At 37.0% G+C, this 27,443-nt stretch overlaps 2 protein-coding genes across 2 annotated transcripts; both read right to left on the bottom strand.

Annotated features, from left to right (window-relative positions):
• Positions 1-4,436: 4,436 nt before the first annotated feature.
• LOC105052606 (stachyose synthase) lies at positions 4,437-25,553 on the bottom strand. The gene is made up of 6 exons (XM_010933464.3): positions 23,569-25,553; positions 23,304-23,481; positions 22,842-23,209; positions 20,846-22,598; positions 10,690-10,926; positions 4,437-9,658 (listed from the first exon to the last, which is right to left on the bottom strand). The coding sequence occupies exons 1-4, from the start codon at positions 25,054-25,056 to the stop codon at positions 22,023-22,025; spliced, it is 2,610 nt and encodes an 869-aa protein (XP_010931766.1). The 5' UTR covers positions 25,057-25,553; the 3' UTR covers positions 4,437-9,658; positions 10,690-10,926; positions 20,846-22,022.
• LOC105052776 (probable protein phosphatase 2C 36) lies at positions 9,665-21,474 on the bottom strand. The gene is made up of 4 exons (XM_073245173.1): positions 21,231-21,474; positions 20,846-21,141; positions 10,690-10,926; positions 9,665-10,155 (listed from the first exon to the last, which is right to left on the bottom strand). The coding sequence occupies exons 1-4, from the start codon at positions 21,472-21,474 to the stop codon at positions 10,102-10,104; spliced, it is 831 nt and encodes a 276-aa protein (XP_073101274.1). The 3' UTR covers positions 9,665-10,101.
• Positions 25,554-27,443: the final 1,890 nt, after the last annotated feature.

Below are 27,443 nucleotides of genomic sequence, written 5' to 3'. Positions count from 1 at the left end.
TTGTTTAAACTCCTCCCCTTGGATTTATATACACCTCTTATCGTGCGCCGTTCGCTTGATTTTTTTCTTAAATGACAATTTTGTCCTTGCTAGTATCATCAACCTTGCTCTCGTAGCATATTCTCTGATTTTGTAGCAAAATCTCTTTTATCACTCTCTTCCTTTTAGCCAGGGACCAAGGTATCATCCTGTAATTCTGTGTTCCTTAGCAATGTGACCAGCACCATTATGATGAGATTGGACCACTGATGTGGAGACTGTGGAGTAGCCAGGAACCTTACAACCGGTGGTCCACCGCTCGCTTGATTCAATTGCGATGGCCTATGATGATGATGGCACATCTTGAATTAGACTAGGTTGGATAGATGTGAATATTCTTCTTGTAAATATAGATCTATCTTTTTTTTATGTATCTGTCATTGCTCAGCATCAAAATTTCATTAGTCACACTATATAAATATAGCAAGTCATTGTAGTCTATTTGATGCATCAATAAGTTGCCAACCAAATTGGACTTCTATGAGATGACAAACATGCTTTTTCACTATTGACATATCACTATGTTCAAATCTATGTACATCAAGTTGTAATAAAAATTTTGAAGATCGATCTTGACATGTTCAACTCACATGTTTCATGCATCAAAATTTACAGTTAGCAAATCAACATGAACTCAAAATTTCACAACAATAGTAAATTGTTAAGGATCCCATATGTAAAATGGTTTGGTTATTTCAAGAATATAGATATCGAAAGTTGATGAGCTCATTTAATTTAGATCAAGCTTCTTATAATGTTTGATGGAGCAAGAATTTATATCAACCTAGTCTTAGATGCTTTCAAACTACCGAAGTGGATGAAGCTCAACAAAATGCCAAGAAAAAGTTAGACGAAAGGTTCAAATCTAATGACTAAAATAATATGAAAAATGATAAACATGGTCATATAAATAAGAAAACTTACCTCCACATAATATACAATCTATCGTACTTTCTTTAAATTTTAATTTTACCTAAATTAGATATACAATCGTTATCAAGAAATGATTTTTGCTAGATTCAAAAATTTTGCTTATGAATATATGCACATCTAGCATTAACAAATAGATATGAAAAATACAACATCTTCATATTCAAATGCATCTAGCACGCATCCATCAAATATTTTAGAAGAGCTGAAATTTTCAACATAATTACCATACTACTACTCCAAAAATTTGACTTCGCCCTAACAATTTAGTAGTATCAAACATCATATATTCAATGATTTTTTTTTAAGACTATGTATGAAAGATAGAAAGTAAGAATCTAAGAACTGCAATACTAGTGGGTATAATTGAATGCTGTTTACATGTAAATTAAAAAATTACAGTCCATATTCAGAAAAAAAAAATTTATTTTTAAGATTCAAACAGTTAGTTTACGGATCTGCGCCCACGTTGCAGTCCTTAACAGTTGATGCATGCAAAGAATGTGACAAAAGCTTTTCCCGAGATATTTGAATGGCTGAAAATTCCAAAATGATTGAGATACTCCTCCATGCAGCAGTCTCCCTCCCAGAATTTCAATTAATGCGATCCCGCTTTCCCTCCATGGTGCTTTCTCGAGAAGCGTGCTTGCCTATTTTTGGCAAAGCCATGTGAATACCAGTATTGATGAGGGTATTTTCGGGAATAAAAAAGTCCATTGTCGTTTATGGAGTGCCTATCAGAAAAGCTGGGGAGCGTGGGCCGGTTGCACCTGCTGCATGTGGCTCGCAGCCAAGTGGGGGGCCCATGTCAACTGCAAAATGACAACCTAGATTGACATGAAAGAAGGGGGAGGCTTATAGCCCTCCACTTTATGCCTTGGATTTGCATGCTGGCATTCAAGATTCCCACACTTGGACTTCCATTTATCATTTATGGATATATATATATATATATAAGTTAAAATTTATAATCATGATATCCAAAAACGGCACAAAAGAATGATTGATCTTCTTATAAGACATTAATCATTAAATCATATCTTATATAAATCTTAAAGTACTTCAAATTTTTTGTATGAGTGTGCATAAATCTTGAAATGACCATTATACAATCTAATAATGGATTGATGTAAAAGACACAACCCCTGGCCTACGAACACATTAATATAGGCAAGGAGCTATGCCAAACCATCTTGCGATAACCAACAATCATTAGTTCAAATAGTATCACCTTTTACCATTTAAGGCAAGAGATAGGTTCGTTGTTGAAAGACATTGATCTTTGTTTACCCACAAAAAAAAATCTTTCTTTTCAATTTCCTATTTTCCATCATCTCAATTTCACAAGCATTATACTTGATCTGTCGGTGGACTTGGATTTGGCCAACGCACATAGAGAATATAGATATAGGATAGGATATGAGATTAGAACCCTTCCAATTTTTCTGATAAAACACTGTTCTGCAATAGCAATATCACGTTCTAGCACAATATAGACTGTCGAAGGTGCAGTATGATGCCTTCAGGTTACATGGTCAAAATTAAACTCCTAATCAATGTCATGGTGTTTCCTTATTATCATCCAATGGAATTGAGGTCTCTACCAAGCCTTTACTACAATTTGTGATGGCTATCTCTCTTCCCATGCCAAATGAACTACATGAATATATCTATTATCTATAAGTGCATTTAAGATTTATCTGTCAAGATAATCATCTATGGCTACTGTTGTAAGTGCATACCTTTTTGCTGATTACACCTCATGTTTACTCTTAAGATAATAACTACAAAAATGTACATGTAATAAAAAATATGTTTTTACCAAATACAATTGCAAACAGTTTTGATTGTTGACATCGCACTGTACACCGATTACTTCTAAACCAAGAGCACTGCCTGCACCAGGATATGATGGATTCCTTACACTGATGCATGTTTTTCTCAGTATGATCTCTCTGCAATCTCTTCTTTAATATTAGATGGCAGCAACTGCATCATTTTTTTCGAAAAGCAAACTGCACTATGACTTCAAAATACCAAGTAGGTGACCAACACGAGGTCACACCATTAACATTCCTTGCTAGGAATTGTATATCTAATTAAGTTTATCTTCATATATTTCCTGTCCTAATCGTTGTCTGCATGTCCATTACTGGTGAATTAAAATGATAACGAATCTCAGAATTTAGCAAAAAAATAGAAAAATTTCGAAGTGTGCAATTAGCTATGCAACTGTATCCATAAGAAGGTGGGAAGAAGGAACATGTCCATGGTGGTTGAGGCGACTATTCACCAACTAATGCTTTTCTGAATCAGACCCCACACTAACTTGCAGCTATTAAGCAATCCATTGATCTGTCAGCAAAGTGACCATGACGTTTTCTGTTCATCACCAATCCCTGAGCTTTGGGATGCTACTCAAAGTATCCATGTTCAAATATCTTAACTAAAGCATATTTAGTTGCTTTCCACTGTTTTCTATTCTATGTGCTTCTTTGAGGAGTAGAATGGTGAGGCCTTCCAATGTATTCTATAAACATATAACCATGCATGCAAACTTGGAATTACACTTCTGATAGACTCGAGACTGTGTTCAAGAACTGCAATCATGTGCATTTATGAGTTCAACAGTAGCATGAGCTTCTACATCAATGCCATGGTAGAGTGCTTTTGGATTTATCAAAGAAAACAGCAAAAGAGAAGGGGCTCTAGGTACTTTTGGCTTGCTCAAAAGTCCTCGTGCTGTGATTCTGTGCTCCTCGGCAATGTCGCCAGCAGCACTTTTGTAACTTTGAACCAGTAGCATGAAGATATGTCCGGGGATCTTTGAAGTGGTGGGCCACCATCCTCCGATTCAATCTCTACGGCTTTTGATGGTGCTCGTACATCTTGCATCAGACATTGTCAGATGGACGTAGAAGCTTTATATGGCATTGTAGAGAGCTGTCCTTGATGCACCAAGAATGCATCAATACTTTTGCATCCATATAACTTTATGGCATTACATTTTAATTAGAATAGGAATTTGGTCAAAGAGGAGGGATGAGCACGAGGATGAGAGGATAAGGCTAAGATGAAAGCATAGGGAAGAAGAGAGATGAGCAAGAGGATGAGAGAATAAAGAAGCAGACCGCGAGCAAGGGTGGCCGATGAAGCTTCGAGGATGTAGAGATTGGTGGACCAGCATGAGCAGGAGAAGGGGGCCAGGATTGTAAGGAAGTGATAGTAACATATAATAAAACCCTAATCACTATGACAAGATGAAGCAAAAGAAGCATCCAATGTGTTAAACTACATGCTACATTTTGTCTTGCCATGGTTCCACTTGGAAGACCACTTGCTGCACTTGAGGCTTTGTTGCATCTCAAAATCCATGGATCCCACTCATTTTACATCCAACCGGAAAGTAAAAAAAAGTCACATTCAGTCGTACGTATCAAAGCACCATCTAAATGAAGTCCAGTAGGTCAAGAAAAAGGTAGAATAGTAAAATCAAATATAGACTAATAGCAAGGAAAATGCCAATTCTGCATGTGTACCTGTGTGTGTGTGTTTGTATGTATGTCTATGTGTGTATATATACATATACATACATACATACATACATATATATGTGTGTGTGTCCACACATATGCACGTGCGCGCGCATAATATGAAGCACACCTTTATTCACTATAAATTGAATGCATGGTCCACATCAAGCAAGGACCATACGTAGATTCAAACATTAGTCTTACGAATCTATGCACCTAACAGCCCTCAAGCAATAGTAGCATGTATCATGGATGAGAATTTTTCAAGTAGCTAGTGCTACCGATCACTTGTTGGTTCATCACTCAGTTCACTAGGATAATGTTGCTGATAAGGTCAGTGTGACTCGTCGATAGTGTTAGTAGGATCTTGCAATTTGCTCAGCCAATCACCAACTTCCATACCAGACCCCGATGTCGTCGACGGTGAGCTATACTTGTTCCCACATTTTCCTGAGATCTCTACGACCGCATCAACTGTTACCTTCAGATATCATCAAAAAACTGAAAAATCTCAAATGACTGAAATTCCACGTTATTTAAAAGCAGTACGAACTCATCTGTCTTCCACCTGACTCAGGGCAGGAGGACTGTTGGCATGAGAACATTTCTAAAATGTGCATGTATAGTTGGCATCTTGGCAGTTATCTTGGATGCAAACAATGCCATAGGCAGCTAGAAACGAACATAAGAATTTCATTTTCTGACATGGGTTCAGTATCACTAGCAGGTATTAATGCAATGTAATGGAACCAGGTAGCTTTTCTGTGCATAAAATTGGCACCAGAAGGTGCCAATGTCTATAACTTTTTATCAGGTATCATGAAAAAGTCTGTTGTCGATTCCCATGGGCCCCATAAGAAGAGCTGGAGAGCATTAGCCGGTTGGATCTGCAAGTGGCTCGCATGGGGATCCATTGCATGCATAGCCTAATCACAAGTGCAAGACAACCATCTAGGTTGGCAGGAAAGAAGAGTTGCAGACATCCATTTCAAATATCTCATGTATGGAAATCTATCCTCTCTTTGTTGATATGCTGAAGTTTATAACCATAAAATCTCGACATGCTAAACATCTCAACCAAGTCCAGATGCACCCGGACAAATTGAGGAAAGCGGTTGCGCCAAACTATTCTGCAATAGCAATAACATGTTCTAGCACATGACAAGCCTAGATGTTAGCAGAGGATATAACAGCTGTAGAGCTACTTGCATTATCAATGATTCGATCAAAGTGCAGAAAATAGTTGTATTTCTAACTCTATAGGATGCGTATAGCCGATCAAGTTTTCCACTGCGTGTACATGTCCCTATCGTGTTCCAGTGTTCTTGATTGGTGAAAAATGAACATTTCAATGATTACATTATTGCATTAATTCATTTACATTCCACTTATTGTCTGATAAACTGTATGTGATTTAAGAATAGGTAGCAAACTTTCAAAGATTTCAGTGCAGCATCATCTATTCGAGTGTTTCTAGAAGGAAGAAAGAGGAAATATCTTCATGACGGTTGGGTGTTAACCGCAAACTAATACTTTTCTCATGATCAAGCCCCCTAAGACTAACTTGGGCCGTTAAATATTAATTTGTCGATGAAATGAATCTTTTTTTTAAAATTTTATGATATATGCATGCGTTATCGTCTCTGATCCGAAACCCCAAACCTTTGGATATTACCTTGAAGTATCCATGTTTAAATATTTTAACTGAATCATCATGTGCTTTCCATTGTTTTCTAATCATAGTGCTTGCTTAAGGAGGATTGAGATAGTAAAGTACCCTAGTTTATCCCATAAACATAGCAAACATCATGATCTAAGTCTGTCAATATATACATAACATTAAATAGCTGAGTGACAAAGCATCAGGCTTCTCCCAAAAAAAAAGTGTCCGAGATGCAACATAGCTAGGTGGTTAGGAAACAGGATGCTCCATTAGAAACATACCTGTACATAATAACCTTTCCTCAATCATTGGAAGATTTAATACCATGAATATATGTGATCAATGCATGAATGGAACAAGCTAGCTAATCCACTATACAAACACATGATATTAGGACCACAATATGGCTTATCATTTTTTTTTAATACATAGCATATAATTCTTTAATAATCAGAGCCACAATAAGATGCCAGCATTGATTGATATTGGCAGTACGGCTCCTTATATTGCGTTATTACTTATTATGATAATGTCGGTTACTTGACAAATTTCTCTTCATACAAACACATGACATTAGGACCACATTATGTAATGTCATCTTTTTATTTTATACATATTATATAATTTTTTAATAGTCAGTAATCAGAGCCACAATAAGATAGCAACATTGATTGATATTGGCACTATAGCTCCTTACATTGTGTTATTATGATAATATTGGTCCCTCGACAAATTTCTCTTCATACAAACACATGATATTACAACCACAGTATGGAATATCATTTTTTTTTTTTATACGCATTATATAATTCTTTAATATGCAGTAATCAGAGCCACAATAAGATACCTCCTTATATTGTGTTATCATGATAATATTGGTTCCTTGACAAATTTCGCTATGATTTTTAACATAGCTATTAGCTAATAACAATTAACTATAGTGCTTGCTTAGCATGTCATGGACATATCATGTAGGCCACATCATGATAGGTTGATTAATAATGTTGCTTGTGATAAATTAATTACACTGGCTCTTGCTTGATATGCCATGCAAGTATGACATAGGCCCCAATGAGGATAGACCGGATAACTATATACAGCAATTGCAAACTGCAAGGATGAAGTCCTCCAGAGATGATCAAGCAGAATTATATATCAGCTTGGTCAATTGCTCCACCTATTTTGGATACCGATTGCTTTAAGAAGACAAGATTTTCTTTGGCTAATTATTGAAAACAAGCTTCATACTGGTGGAAGTTTTGAATCAGAAGGGATGGACCTCTCTCTCTGGTGCACATGGAGGCTTCATTTTAACTGCCTCTTCTACTCTTAGTTCCAAAATTATCCATTATCTGCTACTTAAGCTCCCATTCTCCCTTCGGATATGGTGAAAGATTGGGAGAGTACGTGTAGGCTTCTATTCAACAACAAGCTTCCACTCAAGAGGCTTTGGATGAACCTAAGAAGACAGCCCTAACTACCAAATCCTTCGGAATTCATTTTTTCTGCTCATTATGGAAGGATAGGAATAATTGAATCTTCCACAACAATGCTAGAACCAGTAGGACTGTGCTTGAAAAGGCTATCCAATCTCTGTCTATCTTGGAAAGATTTAAGTCCAACCAAAAAGATGTTAGTTGCTTTATCTAACTTTCAATTTCTTAATGAAGTAGGTGGAATCTTGTTCTTCTTTTCTCAAAAAAAATCCTACTCAATACAACTAACATGGGATCTTAAGCTGCCCACTTGGCCAACATCTGATTCCATGCTAGAGTACGTTTGGCTTTATCAAAGGAAACACCAACGGAAAGGGCGGCTCTTTTAGCTAATGGGTTCCTATGGAACAAGAACCATAAAACACACTTTTAGCTTTCCTAACTTACCAGAAGAATTTAGAGCCACATCCAAACAGTAGTCCACTTCTGAAGGCTAATAATTCAGTGCCTATTCTAATATCCAAGTCAACTTCTGCTTTTCTAAACACTTTGATTTACTATATGATCTGCATCATGGATAAGGAACATGTTCACTTTCTGACTTGGGTTTACATCTGCACTGGGTCTTGTCCATGGAAGAGTGGATCCAACAATTGCATTGGTCATCCCCATGAAGTAGACTATATAATGCTTCTAAATTCTAATCATGAAATATGCAATTGTCTGTCAACTTAGAACCACCATTATGAAAATAAAGAAACGTACTCTCTTCTTGTCTAGGCACACACAATTGGAGAGACCATTTACCAGCAATTGCAAGAAAGCCATTTCTTCCATATGGTTTGATGCAACTTGGTGGTTGTAATGCCTTGCAAAACCATCCTAGATGTGAAATTTGTCCTGCCTGCAACATAGCTGCAGGACAAAGACTTAGGTCACCATATATAACTTTTTGAGTGATACTGTTTAAGCATTTCTACATACCTAGGGTTGTTAATAGAGGCTGATAACCTGTTAACCCAATCTAAAACCAATAAAATTTGGACATAAAAGATAAATCCAATAACTATTGATTTGGACATAAAAGATAAACCAATAACCTGTTAACCCAATAAGATTTGGACATAAAAGATAAATCCAATAAGCTATTGATTTGGGTTTAGTTACAAAATTAGGGGAGCATTGACATTGCTAGAAATGTTTACAAACTGTCTAATTTTTTTGAAGATTCAAATATTAAAAATCACAAAAGAAGAAAAGAGAGATGTAAAGAAATTGCTGTTTTAATATACTAGTATATACCAAATGAGCATGCCAGCAGATTTTTTAACTATCAACAATAAATATAGACAATACGAAGGATGCAATGAAATCATTATTCATAAGTGCATACCAATCTTGAAGAGGCAAAAAGTAAACAGTAAACAGCATCATCAGCTAATATATTGATCCATAATCTTTGTGTTTGCATTCATAAGCTGGGATTATTTCATGAATAGGTAAAAATTCTCCGAGTTGTTCTGGCATAATTTTATTAAATTTTGCAATTATCTTACCTTTTCTTTCTATCAATTCTCTGATTGATCAAGAATAATTTGGAGACTCATTCAGCCAACAAAAATTTATAATTGTTCGACATTATTTCCATGTGCTACATATTTAGCGTATTTAAAAGTTTAAAAAATGATTAACCTGAATTTCCTCAAAATGAACAGCTTGAAAGCAACCATCCAAAAAGAAATATGTTTTTACCATTTAGGGGTTTTATGGATGCATGACATCCCTACTGTATCTGCATATGTTCCCCATGGGCAGGAAGGTGATGGGGGCAGAGAAATCATTAAGAGGCTGCCTGAACCTCTCCTACCAGTCATTCCTCAACCCTTCTTGATCAGTTTCCATACATGACAGATTACAAACATGCAGGATCTTTGCATCTATACAACCTCTTGGTTTGCAAGAAAATATGGTATGCATAAATAGGTGCCTCTATACCAAAATCTACACAACAGGTATCATATTTTGGCTCCTGACAGACAAAGAAAAGGTTCATTCTCCTGCAATTGTAGCATTTGAGTCACTGAAACATAGAATTAAATCAGCACAATGTTCTCTTATTCACTAGAAAAAGTGGCATAATTTGCATATGACTGTAATTTAACACTACAGGGTGCTACAAATTAAGGAACCATGCTCATGTACCTCTACGAACACTGAACCTCAATAAAATTCGAAAACTCTTCATCAGTCTTTCTTCCGATTAAAACAATAATTTATCATGTGAATCTTTGCAAGAGCACTTATCTCCCAGGTTCTGGAATAACAGGTTCTTCATGTGTTATCAATGCTCCAAAGCACTTCTAATCAATAACAGAGGTCTGTATGCATGACCTTTAGCTATGAGAACATGATTTAGGAATATGACAATAACTGTTATGTCACCATGTAAATGGCGGCGAACCTTCTTGTCAATCCAATAAAGATCCGAGTATCGCGTCATTCATTTTCTGGCCGCTTCGTGAAGAGCAGCTTTTATGAGTCTTTTGGCACTTCCCTGAGACACCACAAGTTGCAGTGATTATGAGTCTTCATTTTCTAGCAACCAGTGGGGTGCAAGGATCCTAAGATGCAGCACAAGGGGGGTGCCTCAAGAACAACCTCAAGATAGAAGTATCAAGGAGGTAAGTTTTAGTGCTACCAGTTGAAAGAAATACATGATCTACTCAGATACAATCCATCTCGTACCTTATCAATCCATGCAACAGAATTTCAACAAGTCTAAGCTGATTGTGTTCTGCATATCATTTTATGTACATGTGTGTCAGTCCATGCAACAACATGTGTCACAGGTGTAATTATATGGTTACAGCTATATATTTGTATGAAGCTAAGCATATATGTGCATGTAAGCATTTGTCTATGGCCCTCAGCTTGTTATAAGCATCAAAAAAATTGCAAGATTATATCCTCAAGAAAGAGAGCTGCAGTAATGTGCTCCATAGAAAGAGAAAAACTAAAAGATTATAGAGAATTTATCAGCAAAAGGAAAATGAAGCTGTCAACTGTTATAAAATGGTAGAAGTCTTACACTATGCAGATGACCGCGAACAATCTCAATTGCTTGCTGTTTACCTAGGTATTCCCATAGACCATCTGAAGCAAAAATGAGGAAAAAATCACTTGGTTGAAGATGATGAGTGATAATAGATGGATTCACACTCAAGATAGGCATGTTCATGGGTTCAGAAATCCTGAACTTTGCACTGATTGGTTCTCTGTTATACTGGGCATGCTTCATATATGAATCACCTATAGATCTCGAAACCTGCAATGCATGCAACAAAAGTATTGACCACACAAGTTTCATAGTTGAGAATATATATCAAGGTTTGTAAATTTTAAAAAATTGAACTTGAAACAAAATCTTACTTTTCTTCAAAACAGAATACCCATTACATTAAACAGGCAGTCAAGCTATGACATGACTGAATTTTAAGGAAGGATAAATGTGCAAATCTCCTTAATATATAAACACATATCCTAAAAGTATCAATGAGCAACCATGTGGTATTTTACGGTAACTCGACAAAGCTTACATCCATTGACTACCACTCACAGTAGATCTTAATCAAGGGATTTGGATTTATAACATAAGTTGTGGATCATCTCGGGAATGTAGAACAGTTCTACAGGAAAACTCCAGATACAGAAAACTGCCATCAATTGTTAGAATACATTGCCATCCATATATCAGCCATCTAATTACCTGGAACCACCACGGTTTAAGCATAAAAAGTCAAAATATCCAAATCCACACTTTATGAATGTTTTATTAAATAATGTGGTGACAACACTATCAAGAGAACAATCAGGATAACCTTATCTGGATGCCAATAGCCATATGACTTTTAGGATAAAGGTAAATTAACAAGAATACATGAATTTGAAGTTTGGGTGTATAATTGAAATAGGCCGCAATATGTCATGGTACACAGAAAGACTCAGTCGTGGAGACTCCTGCAGTTTTAATAGATTTACAAGAGTACCCATGCCCTCAAGAGGTCTTGAATGATGGATGATTTATGATTACAATTCTTCACACTAACAAGTGTTATTCAGGTTTTGATGGATAGGTGATTTATAGTTACCATAGTTCACACCAAGTAATAATCCACATCACAAAACTACAACTGAAAGCTATAAAAAAAGTAATAATCCACATCACAAAACTACAACTGAAAGCTATAAATTATGGGTTACAAAACTACAAAGTCAATGATACAAAATCTCCCCCAATATAAGAATTTTGAAATATGGTAAATAAACACAACTAAAAGCCTTTCAAATAGAATTTTCTGCATGTGGTCCCCAAGAGAGGAAGCTTGATGCAACTTGAGCATGACATAACTTCTCCAAAATAACATGTCACTAATATTAGATTTCAATATTTTGCCTCTCCATGACATCTGCAGCCCCACTATGTTTTTCATTCTTCCAAACTATGCTTAAAAACATAGATGCTATAAGCAACAAAAAACAAGCTTGATTATGCATCAATGATGTTTAACTTAAGACTCAGCTAAATCAGCTCAAACAGTTCCCTACTTGAGATAATTTTGTTATGTCCCAAATTCGGGACATAACACGGCGATGCTATCGAGAAATGGAGCCCACGATAACACGAAGCCAATCCATCATTATCATCTAAAATTCATCAAATAAAAAAATCAATTTTTTTATTCATCAGATAATTAAACCATTATTGGTTCAGAGCTTCTAAATCCAAAATTAAATACAAATCCATATCTCAAAATCCATAATTATTTACTATAAGTTCGTAATCATCATGTATCTAAACCTCATCTACAAAATTTTCAAGCTTGCATTGCAGATCTCCAAATCTGAATTCCTTTAGCCGGTCCTTATTCCTCTGTTTAAACAAAAAGAAAACAAAAAGAATATGAGCTACACTAGTCCAGTAAGTAGAACTTGCGCTTTCTTATCGGATCAAGCATAAGTTTTTCAAGATGATGGAACATTTAGAAAATAACAAATAATACAAAATAAAGTATTTCATAGAGCATATAATAAAACAAGTCATAAACCAATCATGCATGCATAAATCATGAATATTTCATAAACATGAATCATAAATCATTCTTGTCATGTATTCTGTCATATTTCAAAATATTGCTCCCAGATATTCGTGCTAAAGTCACTATTATACCCGTGACAGGACCATGTTTCTTAATCGACAGAGTTCTTGATTCATGTACCAACTTTATACCTGCTGGCAGGGCCATGTTTCGTATGGATGCTAGCTCCGGATGTCGACTTTTTCGAAGAAATTTATTCATAGCTATCTGAGAGCCTTTGAAATTCTTATATCTTTTTCTTAAAACATACGTATATATAGATGGAAAGAAACAATGAAATTCATGCTTCATAATCATGCTATTTTCATAAAACACATTAATGGAATCAATGCTCATAATAAAATATGCTTTTTCATATCATGTATGCTGATCCTTATTTTATGAAAAATATGATTTCATCAACAGCAATTCTTTGTATGAAAATATGATTATTTAAAAATAAATAAAGAGCATAAGATCCACTTACATCATTCATCTTAGATCTTCAGACTTTGTTGGAAGAATCAGCTAATCCTATTCAAAATATCAAATCATCATCAATTTCTATTCCATAAATATAATAAGATTAAATCATAAAGAAAGAGAACTGTTGACCGGATGTGTCGGACCATCCAGATACCAGGGCAATTCAGGGCCTCTGATCTGAGGGTCAGATTTAAGTGACTTGATCAAGAAATTATGAAGCACAGATTAGATCAAGATCAATCAATAGAGTTCATTAATAATAAATTTGAAAGATCCTTGATATGATCAAATGAGGTTGACATACAGCACGGTATCAAAGCAACTTCGGATCATCTTGTTAGAGTCAATATGAGTCCCTAAAAGATGAAGGCATGACTTGGTACAGGATTCATAGACCTTCTTAGAGAGAGAAAGTCAATCATGAGAGAGAAAGTGGAGAGAGAATCTTCGTATCTTTCAAAAGTGGCAGTCATGATTGAGATCATTAGAGATCATATCAGGATGACTTAATATGAATTAATCATGATCGATGTTATCAATTTCGAATAAGGATCGGACCGGAATCCAATCTACTGCACTAATTTCGAAGCAATCTCAGGTCATCATATTTTCATCTCAAGTTTATCCTAGGGTCTGTGATGCAATCAGAGAGAGAGAATGACCTTAGAGAGACAAAATTCATAAAAAGAGATAAAAGGTCTAGAGAGAAAAAATAGAGAGAATTTAAAGAGAGAAACTGGAGAGAGAAGGTAAAGAGAGAAGAGAGGAAAAAGAGAGAAAATTCTCTCTTTTCTTTTTTTTATTTTTCTTTCTTTTTTTTCTTTTCTTTTTCTTTTTCCTTCCTTTTTCTTTTCTTTTCTTCCCGTGGTCTTCCCTGGCCGAAACAGGGGACCGACAGGTCCCCTCCCTTTGACCAGCCATTCAGGCCTCAGCCGGCACGGCGAAGGCCGACGGCAGGGGGCAACTCTCTCGAGTTCAGAGAGGCCAAGGCCGGTGGTCGGTAGTGATCGCCGGTGCAGAAAAATCAAAGAGAAGAAGAGACCAAACAGAGGGTCCCTTCTCCGACGAAATCCGGCGACACCCGTCGTCGACAATTGTGCACAGAGGCACGAAAAAAAGGAGAAAGGAGAGAGGAAGAGGAAGAAGGGCTTACCTCAGCCTCCGATGACCCCGTCGGCAAGAAATCGCAGCGAGCACGAATCGAGGGGCCGCAGCTTCAATCGGAGAAATTGAAGAGGAAACACCGGCGATCGTCGGTGATTGCTATGTCCTCTCACAGAGGAGAGGAGGGGGGGTTCTTATAGGGCTCATCCTAGGGTCCTTCAACGGCCCTAGGACTTCAATTTTCAATCGAAACCGGGGAAGGAGAAGACTCCGATCAGGAGTCTTCTTCTCCTATTTTTTTTTTCTGGGTGGGCTTCATGGACTTTAGGCCCAACAGGCCAGGTTATCACATTCTACCCTCTTTAAAAAAAATTTTGTCCTCGAAATTTAACATTCCTTCATTTTCAAATAAGTGTGGATATCTCGTCTTCATATCATCTTCAAACTCCCAAATAGCCTCTCTCTCCTCATGATTACTCCAATGAATCTTCACATATGGAATGATGCGTCATCTCAGCACTTGCTCTTTTCGATCAACAATTTGGAGAAAAAATTCTTCATAAGTTAAGTCTTCATGAACTTGCAATGACTCATACTTTACCACATTATTTGAATCAAGTACAAATTTTCTCAGTGGTAAAACATGAAAGACATTGTGCATTTTAGATAAATCCGATGGTAAGGAAAGTTCGTAAGCAACATCTCCTATTCGACTCAAAATTTCAAAAGGTCCAATATATCACGGACTCAGCTTGCCATATCTCCCAGATCTCACGACACTTTTTGTAGGTGATACTTTTAAAAAAATATGAACACCGACTTGAAATTCTAATTCTCTTCTTTTTCTATCTGTCCAACTCTTCTGTCTATCCTATGCTGCCTTGAGTCTTTCCTTGATCAGATAGATTTTCTCTTTAGCATCCTTTTATTATCCGTAAAATTCTTCCTTATTTACAACTAATGTATTTCATAATATCTTTTGGTTTAAAAGATTAATATTTCTAATCAATTCAGACCATCACACTTTTGCTATGCACTCTGATCTCAACTTATCAAATTATCTAAGTCTATCAAAAATAAAAATATCTTTGTATGTTAAATCAATCAAAGATAGATCCAACTTTCAGATTTCATATAAAATTTAGGATAAAATTTAAAATTTTCTTGTCATTACTATCTCTTAGGCATAACACATCAAAATTAAATCTTCATCCACCTTCTATGTTTGAACTTATTACATAAGCTTCACCACTCCTCAAGAATTCAATATGTCTAGAATTAATTTGAGTTAACCTTCAATTTACCTTACAATCATTTAGATAACTTCCAAACCAACCTTTCTTTGCAAAAAAATTAACATCAAAATCAGCAAAGTTATCATGTCCTTTATCTATATAAGTTTAGCATTTTAATGTCATCAAATATACCCAACATAATATATCAATACCTCCCACTTCATTTCAGGGTCAACACTTCTCGTACTCAAGTCAATCCTACTAATTGGAATCCAAGATATAACTCGTCAATTCTATTATAGAAATCATATGCCACTTATGCATAAATTTCATCATAATACCTATTGATTCGAAATCAAATTATTGAATCATTTCTTTTATATCTATCATGTTCCTCATGATCTTGGCCTCAAGTTCAAATATCACTAAAATTACAATCTCGAATAATGATAACCTTAAACTCAAATACCACTTAAGTCATATTCTCTAGTGATCATAACCTAAACTTTATATCATTCTATCACATCCTTAATGATCATAATCTTAAGCTCTGATATTATCCATCATACTCCACTCTGTCACATCCTATTGATCATACATAAAGTTTTGATATCACTTTATAATCTCAGTGATCTTAAACCTAAGCTCTGATATTATTCTATCATATCCTAATCACTTATATCATAATCTCCTAATGATCATAACCTAAGCTCTGATACCATTTGTCACGCCCCAAATTCAAGACATAACACGGCCATGCTACCGAGGGATGGAGCCCACGATAATACGAAGCCAATCCATTATAATCATCTAAAATCCATCAAATAAAATATTCAATTTCTTTATTCATCAGATAATTAAACCAATATTGGCTCAGAGCATCTAAATCCAAAATCAAATACAAATCTATATCTCAAAATTTATAATTATTTACTATAAATTCGTGATCATCATATATCTAAACCTCATCTACAAAATTTTCAAGCTTGCATCGCAGATCTCCAAATCTGAATTTCTTTTGCCGGTCCTAATCTTATTCCTCTGTTCAAACAAAAAGAAAACAAAAAAAATATGAGCTACACTAGCCCAGTAAGTAGATATTGCACTTTCTTATCAGATCAAGCATAAAATTTTTATGATAATGTAATATTTAAAAAATAACAGATAATACAAAATAAAGTATTTCATAGAGCATATAATAAAACAAGTCGCAAACCAATCATGCATGCATAAATCATGAATATTTCATAAACATGAATCATAAATCATTCTTGTCATGTATTCGTGTCATGTTTCAAAATATTGCTCCCAAATATTCATGCTAAGGTCACTATTATACCCGTGACAGGGCCATATTTCTTAATCGACTAAGTTCTTGATTCATGTGCCAACTTTATACCCGCTGGCAGGACCATGTTTAGTGTGGATGCTAGCTCCGGATGTCGACCTTCCCGAAGGGATTCGTTCATAGCTATCTGAAAGTCTTTGAAATCCTTATATCTTTTTCTTAAAACATACGTATACATAGATGGAAAGAAACAATGAAATTCATGCTTCATAATCATGCTATTTTCATAAAACACATTAATGGAATCAATGCTCATAATAAAATATGCTTTTTCATATCACGTATGCTGATCCTTATTTTATGAAAAATATGATTTCATCAACAGCAATTCTTTATATGAAAATATGATTATTTAAAAATAAATAAGGAGCATAAGATCCACTTACATCGTTCATCTTAAATCTTCAGACTTCGTTGGAAGAATCAGCTAATCCTATTTAAAATATCAAATCATCATCAATTTCTATTCCATAAATATAATAAGATTAAATCATAAGGAAAGAGAACTGTTGACCGGATGTGTCGGACCATCCAGATACCAGGGCAATTCAGGGCCTCTGATCTGAGGGTCGATTTAAGTGACTTGATCAAGAAATTGTGAAGCACAGATTAGATCAAGATCAATCAATAGAGTTCATTAATAATAAATTTGAAAGATCTTTGATATGATCAAATGAGGTTGACATACAGCACGGTATCAAAGCAACTTCAGATCATCTTGTTAGAGTCAATATGAGCTCCTAAAAGATGAAAGCATGACTTGATACCGGATTCATAGATCTTCTTAGAGAGAGAAAGTCAATCATGAGAAAGAAAGTAGAGAGAGAAAATGGAGAGAAAATCTTCGTATCTTTCAAAAGTGGTAGTCATGATTGAGATTATTAGAGGTCATATCAGCGTGACTTAATATGGATTAACCATGATCGATGTTATCAATTTTCAATAAGGATCGGACTGGGATCCAATCTACTGCACTAATTTCAAAGCAATCTCAGATCATCATATTTTCATCTCAAATTTATCCTAGGATCTGTGATGCAATCAGAGAGAGAAAATGACCTTAGAGAGACAAAATCCATAAAAAGAGATAAAAGGTCTAGAGAGAGAAAATAGAGAGAAAATAGAGAGAGAAACTAGATAGAAAAGATAAAGAGAGGAGAGAGGAAAGAGAGAGAAAATTCTCTCTTTTCTTTTTTTTTTATTTTTCTTTCTTTTTTTTCTTTTTCTTTTCTTTTTCTTTTCTTTTTCTTTTTCCTTCCTTTTTCTTTTCTTTTCTTCCCGTGGTCTTCCCTGGCCGAAACAGGGGACCAACAGGTCCCCTCCCTTTGACCGACCATCCAGGCCGCAGTCGGCACGGCGAAGGCCGGCGGCAGGGGGCAACCCTCTCGAGTTCGGAGAGGCCAAGGCCGGCGGTCGGCAGTGATCGCCGGCGCCGAAAAATCAAAGAGAAGAAGAGACCAAACAGGGGGTCCCTTCTCCGACGAAATCCAACAACACCCGTCTCGGCAATTGTGCATAGAGACACAAAAAAAAGGAGAGAGAAGAGAGGAAGAAGAAGAAGGGCTTACCTCAGCCTCCGATGATCCTGCTGGCGAGAAATCACGGCGAGCACAAATCGATGGGCTACGGCTTCAATCGGAGAAATTGGAGAGGAACACCGGCGATCGTCGATGATTGCTATGTCCTCTTATAGAGGAGAGGAGGGGTGATTCTTATAGGGCTCATCCAAGGGTCTTTCAATGGTCCTAGGACTTCGATTTTCCATCGGAACCGGAGAAGGAGAAGACTTTGATCGGGAGTCTTCTTTCCCTTTTTTTTTTTCTGGATGGGCTTAATGGGCTTTAGGCCCAACAGGCCGGATTATCACAAATTTAGCCTCATGATATATTATAACTAACCAATGTTAACCGATACATTTATGATTGATTTATAGATACTGCTTGACAAGGTTCGTTATCTCGGTACCAAAATCCATACCGATACCATCCAATTACAGTGTTGGTATGTGGTTTGGTACAATACGAGATGGCATATTGAGTGGACACAGTACCAGTATGAGTTGATACGATATGACATGGGGTGTACCTGATGGTTTGACCCCATATGACATTTTATGCCGTGTCTACTCTATAATATCATCCACAATATATCTCTAGCATAGCTCCACATATTCTCTCAATACTTCAATCAAAGTCTTCTTGAATCTACTTTTGTATTCAAATCCTTCAACCCATAGCCAATCCATTGATCTAATTCGTTAGCACACAAGCCCATACCTTCATTATGTAGAACCAAGCTCTCACCACTCTCAATACCCTCCATTATCGTATCCAATATTCCTGTTTTTACTTATATGATCACAATGCAGCTTGCTAACTTGTAACTTGGATTGGACTGAAGAACCAAAGTAGTAAAGTTGCATTTTTTTTTTTTTAATCTCAACATACATAAATCACACAAGATTTCTTAATACTAATTATAATTCTAGTATAGAATAACTATAAGTTTCTTTATAACTATACCTACCAGAAGAAAGAAAAATTATAGAATATTGGTAAAATTGTTTATTAAAAGATGATGAAAAGCCAATGGCCCAAAGAAATGATGAATAACTTAAAATCATAGCAGCAGAATGAAAATTGCTTGAAGATTCCCAGTAAAAGAAAGTACAATAGTGACCTAATATTCTTTCATTCAAACACTAAAATTTCCTTCCTTTATGTGACATTTCAACATACAAGATCTCTTAGCAAGTTAACACGGTGCACTAGGTTTTCAGACCCTAATAATTTCTTCACAAATACGACTTTTAGGTTTTAGTAACATTCAAGAAGCAAATCCTTGAGATAAACAGAATAAATATTTAGATGTATGCATATATTATTTCCACTTACAAATTTCTTGTGAACAAAAAAGAACAGCTAATACCAATAAGATTTATTTTTGGTATGTCATAAATACCTTTAGAAGTCTACAATAGCATTATGGCTGAAAGATATGATGGCTTAGAATACTTTGCAACTTCCTATGGTTCCACATGATCCACTATCCGATGAATATTGATAAAAGTCAATGAAGGATTACAAAAGTTAGCATGACCTATATATAAAGGCTACAAGGCTAATGTTAGGGAGATCCTTGAAAGATGTAGTTCTTCTTATAGCATAAAACTTAGTGCCGCTCATAGAAGTCAACAGAAAGATCTGAAAGTATTTACTGTTAGAAATTCTCATAAGATAGGCTTCCATTGATTATGGACTGATTTCTCACTCTGATTTATTACGAAATACAGGCTAAGTTATCATTTGAATGAATGATTAAGAAGCTCATGATTACATGTGATCATATTATTATTCTGGGCCCTATCATCTTAGTCATGTAATATAGTAGATATCGGTGTAGGTCTGATTTGATTAATGAGCTTTGTAATGGATGGACCCATTAGCATTATTAATTGGACTAGGTCTCCATTCTATTTCTATATATATACGTCTGTAGAGAAATTCTAGGGCATTAGGATCTCTACATTCCTAAGACACATTTATAGGTATAAAGTGGAGACGGAGAGGAAGATTTATCCCCCTGTTGATTTCTTCTTCTGCAAGATGCTCCAACAGCAATCACCAATGGCCACTTGGGGATCTCAAGGTATGATTCAGAATTTTATTTTGATTTTCCTGGATGATTTTATGTGCTAATTTTCTGCACGATATCCATGGGAAAATTTCCAACATTTACATCATTGTCCTGCAAACTATGTGCACAAGTGAAACTCTGATTCTGAAAATGAGCTGAATTAAAATGAACTCTCCTTTTAGCATGTCATGACCTTATAGGATGTGATATGAGATATTTGACTTCTATAGCCATGTCAGAATAACTGTCAAAGAAGGAATAGTATACTATAATCACAGGATAAATTTTTCAATATATTACCTGTATGATGCCTTTGATTCTCCAAACTCCATATTTAAGGACGAAAATCTGAGGATCATTTGGGTGCTGCGCCTTGAGTGCCTGCCTCAAATCCTCCATATTAGCATTCTGTTCAGGGGACAGCTGGATTGCAGCAATTTCACCAATGTTATGGATGTTCCTTCCAAGAACCACACGGGAATCACCGGAATTGGCAAGAGTCTTTTGGCTAACGACACCAACAAGAAAACATGACCCCGTGGTTGCCATATCTGGCTGAGATTTCCAGAGGTGGGAAACAAAATCTTCCTCTGTAGCTGTAGAAAAGCTCTTCGAATGCCATCAAATGTCACACCCTGTGGTCAGAATCAGATGAAACCTCAGCATCAACATAGCACCTAGGGACCCAACAAAGATTTCTCATGGCCGTCATAGACTCCGACAAAGGTGACGAAGAGCCCGGACTCGATCTGGTTCTGGTCCTCCAGCACCTCGTTGGCCTGCACGACGGCCATGGAGAAGTAGCTCCCCCGGCACACCGGCCCAGGCCCCGGTACCATAGCAGCCCCTCCCGCCCGGATCTTCCGCCGCCGCCGAGGGGCCTCCACCACGCGAAGAGCAGCCTCATCAACGGTGTCAGCATCCCACATCTCTCGCCCGAGCCCAACCCCTCATCCTAGAAGAATGAATTAGAGGGATGGAGGAAAGAGCTAGAGAGAGGAGGATTCGATATGTCCGCGTCGAGGGGGAATGGGGGTGGTGACGCCTTTGGAGGGAGACAGTGCAGGGGCGTAGTGTAAGAGGGAGGCGCGGCACCGCGGCTCTTTCTCAGACGAACAGAAATCATACAAGGCGAGCATCATAATCGTTACATCGGGGGGGAGAGAGAGAGAGAGAGGGAGGAGGCTTCTTGGAAGGACTTGTAAAGCGTCTTGAAAGGTAATGGAAATGTAGTGACAAATTGGATCTTATCTACTGGCAAGACCGGATAAATAGCTGATCATATGAGAATTAAACTTCAATATTACAAAACTCAAAAACCACTATTTTCGAGCACTCTTTTACAATTCAAATAACAAAAAAAAAAAAAAAAACACTCAAAAAAACTGAAAAACAATCACTTATTACAGGAGAAGAAAAGAAAAAAAGAGGAAGAAGATGAGGATATTTGGAAGCTCATAACGCTCCCGTCAATTGATCAATAAGCAAAGAACACATCAGAGACACCACCTCCTTCGTCTTTCCAAGGAAGATCCACTGTCAGCTTTCCTTCGCTACTCCACTGAACTCCCACCTCAACCCCATCCAACAAGCTGCTCTTTGGCTTCTCACTAGAATAAACCAAGAGCTTCCCCACCCCCTTCACCTTAATCCTCACAAAGATCTTCTTCCAACTCTCACCATACTCCACCTCAGTTATAGTCCCTCCACAATTAAACATATTCATTAGCCCAATTGGTGCAAATTTCAGATCGGAGCGGAGCTTTGTGATCGGCACAATGCTGAAAATCTCAAAGGAAGATGGCTGCAGAGTGAATTGGATGGCTCCTGAGTTTGGGGTCATTAGCAGTAACTTCTCAGCCTGGTTGAGATAGACTATGTGCTCCTCAGCATTGCCCATCTTACTAGCTTCCTTCTTCTGGTCCCATTCGACATCCATCACATGAACACTGCCTGAAACTGGCTTGTATGATTGAGGGTAGCCTCGGACTCGCCGTTCCTCTGGATCCCATCCTGCTCCTTGGCAATTGAAAGCTCCGACAACACCTCCAAACTGCAATAGCAATGTCAAGTAAGATCTTGCACATAGTCCAATTCAAGGAGCAAAAATGTCGCATACTAATATATGACCATGAAATAGTTCAGAGCACATTTGTTGAACTAATAAGCAAGTTCAGGATCCAACAGAAATGCATAATGATCATGTTGTTGAGTAGCATAAACATATTAGGAAGAATTGGCAATGATTTAGATGTTCGGCAAGGTCATCAAAACCTTCTGGCAATGATTAGTTTACCTTGTTTAAGTTCCAAATCTTGAGGACAGTTTTCCCATCGAAAAGAGGATTCTTAAACAGGCAATCTCTTGTTGGCAGAGCAAAGTGCTTGCACTTGGGAATGGATCCATCAGGGAAGACAAGCTTCTTCAAGAGCTCGAAGTCATGACAACCAACCGAATCACTAACATAGACCGGCCCTCCGCAGATGGCCCTCGAGGCCGCATGGAACTTGGCGCACACATGATCAGATTGGAACATGTCCCAATCTGGCTGTACCATCTGACCCATCCACAAGCTATTATAAGCACAGTTGATCATATGGGCACCTTGCAGCCAGTAAATCCCCATTGGATCTCCATTCGGGTCATCGGACCAGAAGTCATCACCTGTGAACAATGAATGATATGCTAGTCTTTAGATATATGGAAGAGAAATCTGTTCTACTAAAACCATCAAGAGGACTGGTAGTTGAGCTCTCACCTGCTCTCCCAATTGCTGTTTGCCAGGTCCCAAGGAAGAAGAAATCATTGCAGTGCTGCATACTAGAAATGATCCCTGTTCCATTGAAATTCTTTTGAAGGGACTTTGTCAGCCCCTTGTAGTAGGCCTTTGCAAGCTCGACGCGTCCTCCATATTCCTCACAGACATATTCTAGCGTCTGAACAAAAGCAAAAGTGTCAGTTTTCTTCTCTATAACTTTAGAAAGAGAAATCAAGATACTAAAATAGTGAAATTAGAATCTTACATGGATGACATCCACTTTGATCCCGGTGATGCCGGTCTTTGCGAGATAAGAGTGCATGGAATCATAGAAATCCCCTGCTTGGTCTGGATGAGCTAGGCCAATGCCACCTTCCACAATCTTGTCAACTGCGAGGTCGTCCATTGTCCCAGCTAGCCCAGGAGAGAGCTTAACAGGGATCACCTTCGAATCGAGATGTGTTGCGCCAGGCCTCACTCCCCCCCAAGCTCCACAAAGAGCTTGCCACACATAGACATCATCCAAACCTCTGAATTTTGTCCTCAAATCTTTTATGAATGCTTTCATTCCCATGTCTTCGGACTCGTTTGAAGAACCAGTACAATAGTTTCCATTAACACTGATTGAAACATCTTCTCTTTCAGCCAGCATTTGATCCAATTCTCTTCTCAACTCCACCATTTTGGAATCGAAGCTTGATAAATCAGTGGACCTGGATTGGATTGCCTTGCTTCGAGCCTTCCTAGTGTGTTCGATCTCCCGAGCCTTCAATAGAATCTCCTTTTGCTTCCTAGGATTGAAACAACGAGCATCGGGGTCTAAAAGAGACCCTCCCCTGTACCTCCTAAACTTCTCACACTCTTCAAATCTATATAGCCTTGCAGTCATCTGTTCACCCCCCAGGACAAGGTTCTTTGCGTCTTCATGGGGGTCATCTCCATCCAGATTGATGCTTTGCCAACCATCATCAATTATAAGAAACCTCGGCAGGACACCTCCCTCAGCCAACTCCTTCATGCCATGCCACACCCCAAGAGGATCAACAGTCAAGTAGAAGGCATCCCAAGTGCACCAGCCAAACTTATCCACAAGAGGAGGAAGAGACTTCTCTTCCAACAGCCTAAATGTATTCAAATGGACCCTTGCAGCACTATAAGCCTCCTTCATTAAGGTGAAAGGGTTGTCACCAAAATGAACATAGGCTATAGCACTGAAAGAATCAGCTTCCACTTGGCTAGATCCACTTTCAGCACAGATGATGACATGGTCATCGACACCGGGTTCGATCGCCGACCTGAATTTCCCTTCCAACAAGGGAAGGAGGAGGACATAAGAGTTGAGCTCAGGGACTTGGAAGAGGACCCATTGGGTCTCCTTTAGTAAGTCTGAGCCAGACTTGCCAATCCACATGGTAGACCACCATGTTTTGAACCTGAAGATGCTAAGAAAATCTCTGCTGCTGAACTTGCCTAATGAATTCTTCAGGCGGTCGGAGGACCGTGGCTTGGAGAACCCAAGAAAGCCACCCTTGTGGGCTCTGGACTTTACTCGCCGGTAAATAGAGAAGGGTGCATTAGAGGATTTACATATGGAAGAGAAGCTACTGAAGGTGACATTGCTGGGGACCTCAGAGAGGAGTGTGACCCCATTAATGCTAAGCTTCCCATCAGATAGTGAGAAAGAATTAGCTATTCCATTTAGCATGCGTGTGGGGGTCGCTAGATTTACTGTTGTTTCCTGGGGTGGAGCCATTGGCTGGGAAAAAACAGAGGAAAATAAAGAAGTGGAAATAAACACTCAGCTTAAAGACTCTTTTTTTTTTTTTTGTTGTTGTTGTTGTATATGAAAAGGGAAGAAAAAGATCAATTTGTTTAGAATTCAAAGATTTTAAAATGAGAAAAATGACAAACTATTCACAGTTGAAGGATTCTAAGTTCAAAGTGGAAGGGGCTTTGAAGGGTGTTGAAGCAAAGAAGAAAACAAGGAAGAATTGAGAAGACAAGATCTAATAGGTTGGTGGCTCCCAGAGAATGAAAGGTGTTCAAAACTAATGTTAAGAACAAGTTCCTGAGTGTAAGAGAAATGATTCGAGAGGCAAACAACCAAGGAAGCCAAAATTCTGATGGTTTTTAAACTTCGAAACCAGTGAAAAGGATTTACTCAGAAACAAAGAAACCAGTGGAAAGAAACTGCTAGCGAAGAGACTGTAAACCAAAGAAGGGAACAAACAAAAGTATGGAAACTCTCAACGGGATTCACAATGCGGTGCCAGGAGACGCAACGGACCTTCTATTTATAGGCACCGATGTAATTTTTTTTTAAAAAAAAAAAGGCCCGGCTCTTTTTTGACTGGTAGAGCCACGTGTCACCAGTCCTCGTATGCATGATCCATGAACGGTAGATAATTTTGGATAACTTGACGTCCCCTAGAGTTTGCAAGTCAAAAGCATGACCAATTAGAAGTTGCCACGTACGACTACAAAGATTCATTTAGCAGCCGACCAAAATCTGCGGAAATAATCAAAGAATGTTTGAGCACGCAAGCATAGATTTTTTCATGCCATGGATGGATGTTTTCTAGATGGGGTATCTTGCTTATTACGGTCATTAAAATATGGCAAAATTTGCTTTGAAAAAAAAAAAAAAATGTGGCAACTCCTTGGAGGACTTGATTGCTAGGATTCTCATAGATTGGATTAGTTGTTTATTATTTTTTAAACATTAGTTAATATAGATTTTGTGAGAAAGTAATGTAACGGGGAGATGCTAAAATACAAAATATTCCCTTAATCTAACAATTTCTTTTTGGGGAGGTTTTTTATTACTCGGTGGTGGTATATATATTTCAGTTATGTGAGCTAGTAGTTGAGAGAAATTTCTGGAGGTCTGTGGCGGTGAATCGTGGATTTAGTGGGAATAGAGGATATGCACCCACCTCCTTTACCACCCTCTTTCTCCTCTCGTGATATCATCAATTTCTAAATAAAACATTTGTTTCAGAAAATATTTCAATTTTTTAATGTATAGTTTTCATATGCTCTTTCCGTTTTTCCTTTGATATATAGGTTTCAGATGAAATCACTAAACTAATTTCTTGCTGGTTTATAGGCACTTGCAATACTTTTTTTTATAGTATTAAAAAGAACATAAGGTACAAACATATTGAACATAGGGAAATAATTTTACAAAATAAAGAAGGATATTAAGGAAATCAAATGTGATATGAGAAGGGTTAGACCAAAACTTATTTTGATTTAAAGCAATTAGATGGAGGGTGGGAAGTGAACAAGGAAATGGTAGAGGTGTCACGATTGATCATGTTTTATCGATAAAAAAAATATGATGAGCGAGAAAAAGGATGGAATTAGAGATGTAAGGTAAAATTAATTATTGTTCACTAGAGGCAACCGTGATAGATTGATATCTCTAGTTGGTGTTTTGAAGAAAATTAAAAAATTCAAAATTTTCTCCACCAACCAATTCCCAATATTTTGTTTGGTCCTATATAGGAGAAGAGAAAATTTAAAAAGAGATTTATAATTAAAATTCTTCTCTTAAGTTTTGTCAAACATTTAGAAGTTTTGGACCACACTACATACATGTGCACTGCTTAGCTCGCATGCAAATGACCCTAATGGATGGGGTCCATATGTTATTTTTTTCTGTTTATTTTTTTCAAAAAAATCTTACTCTTTCTTCTCTCAAGCTCTTTTATTCTCCTAAATTCTATTCTTCTAAAAAATTTCTTTTTTATCCTCTCTACAATGGTGCCCATGAGGAGGTTTCTGATTGTATTTTAGGATGGAGTTTTCGAAATTGATCCAATACGAGAGTCAAAAATTATCTTAGGACAGTGAATAATATGCCTTTGGACAAACTGTATTCACAGATTTTCTATAAGTTTTTGATTGCTTCTAATATTTATTTGATAATAGATTTCAATTATTAGTTCAATTAAATTGCAATAGATTTTCATGGGAAATGAATTTATATGATATATTTCTAATACCTTCTAATTAAATAGAGTGTAGATATTGATTATTTATAAATATAACATAAAAATTTGAAGAAAAAAATAACAAAAGGAAAAGAAAAGTGGAGCTAATCTAGCTTTTTATTTTTTTAACAAGAAAAATATC

Source organism: Elaeis guineensis, chromosome 10 (assembly GCF_000442705.2).
Source record: "Elaeis guineensis isolate ETL-2024a chromosome 10, EG11, whole genome shotgun sequence".
Taxonomy (NCBI): domain Eukaryota; kingdom Viridiplantae; phylum Streptophyta; class Magnoliopsida; order Arecales; family Arecaceae; genus Elaeis; species Elaeis guineensis.
This window is presented reverse-complemented; position numbering and strand designations above follow the sequence as displayed.

Bases quoted from the DNA above. Each gene is read 5' to 3' on its own strand.
- LOC105052776 (XM_073245173.1), bottom strand. From the start codon at position 21,474: ATGTGGGATGCTGACACCGTTGATGAGGCTGCTCTTCGCGTGGTGGAG. The intron at 10,927-20,845 runs GTAATATATTGA...CATGCATTGCAG, and splicing joins GAATCAAAGGCATCATACAG to GTTTCGAGATCTATAGGTGA. The intron at 10,156-10,689 runs GTAAGACTTCTA...GTGGTGTCTCAG, and splicing joins TTCGCGGTCATCTGCATAGT to GGAAGTGCCAAAAGACTCAT.
- LOC105052606 (XM_010933464.3), bottom strand. From the start codon at position 25,056: ATGGCTCCACCCCAGGAAACAACAGTAAATCTAGCGACCCCCACACGC. The intron at 23,482-23,568 runs GTAAGATTCTAA...GCTTTTGTTCAG, and splicing joins TCAAAGTGGATGTCATCCAT to ACGCTAGAATATGTCTGTGA. The intron at 23,210-23,303 runs GTGAGAGCTCAA...CATTGTTCACAG, and splicing joins AACAGCAATTGGGAGAGCAG to GTGATGACTTCTGGTCCGAT.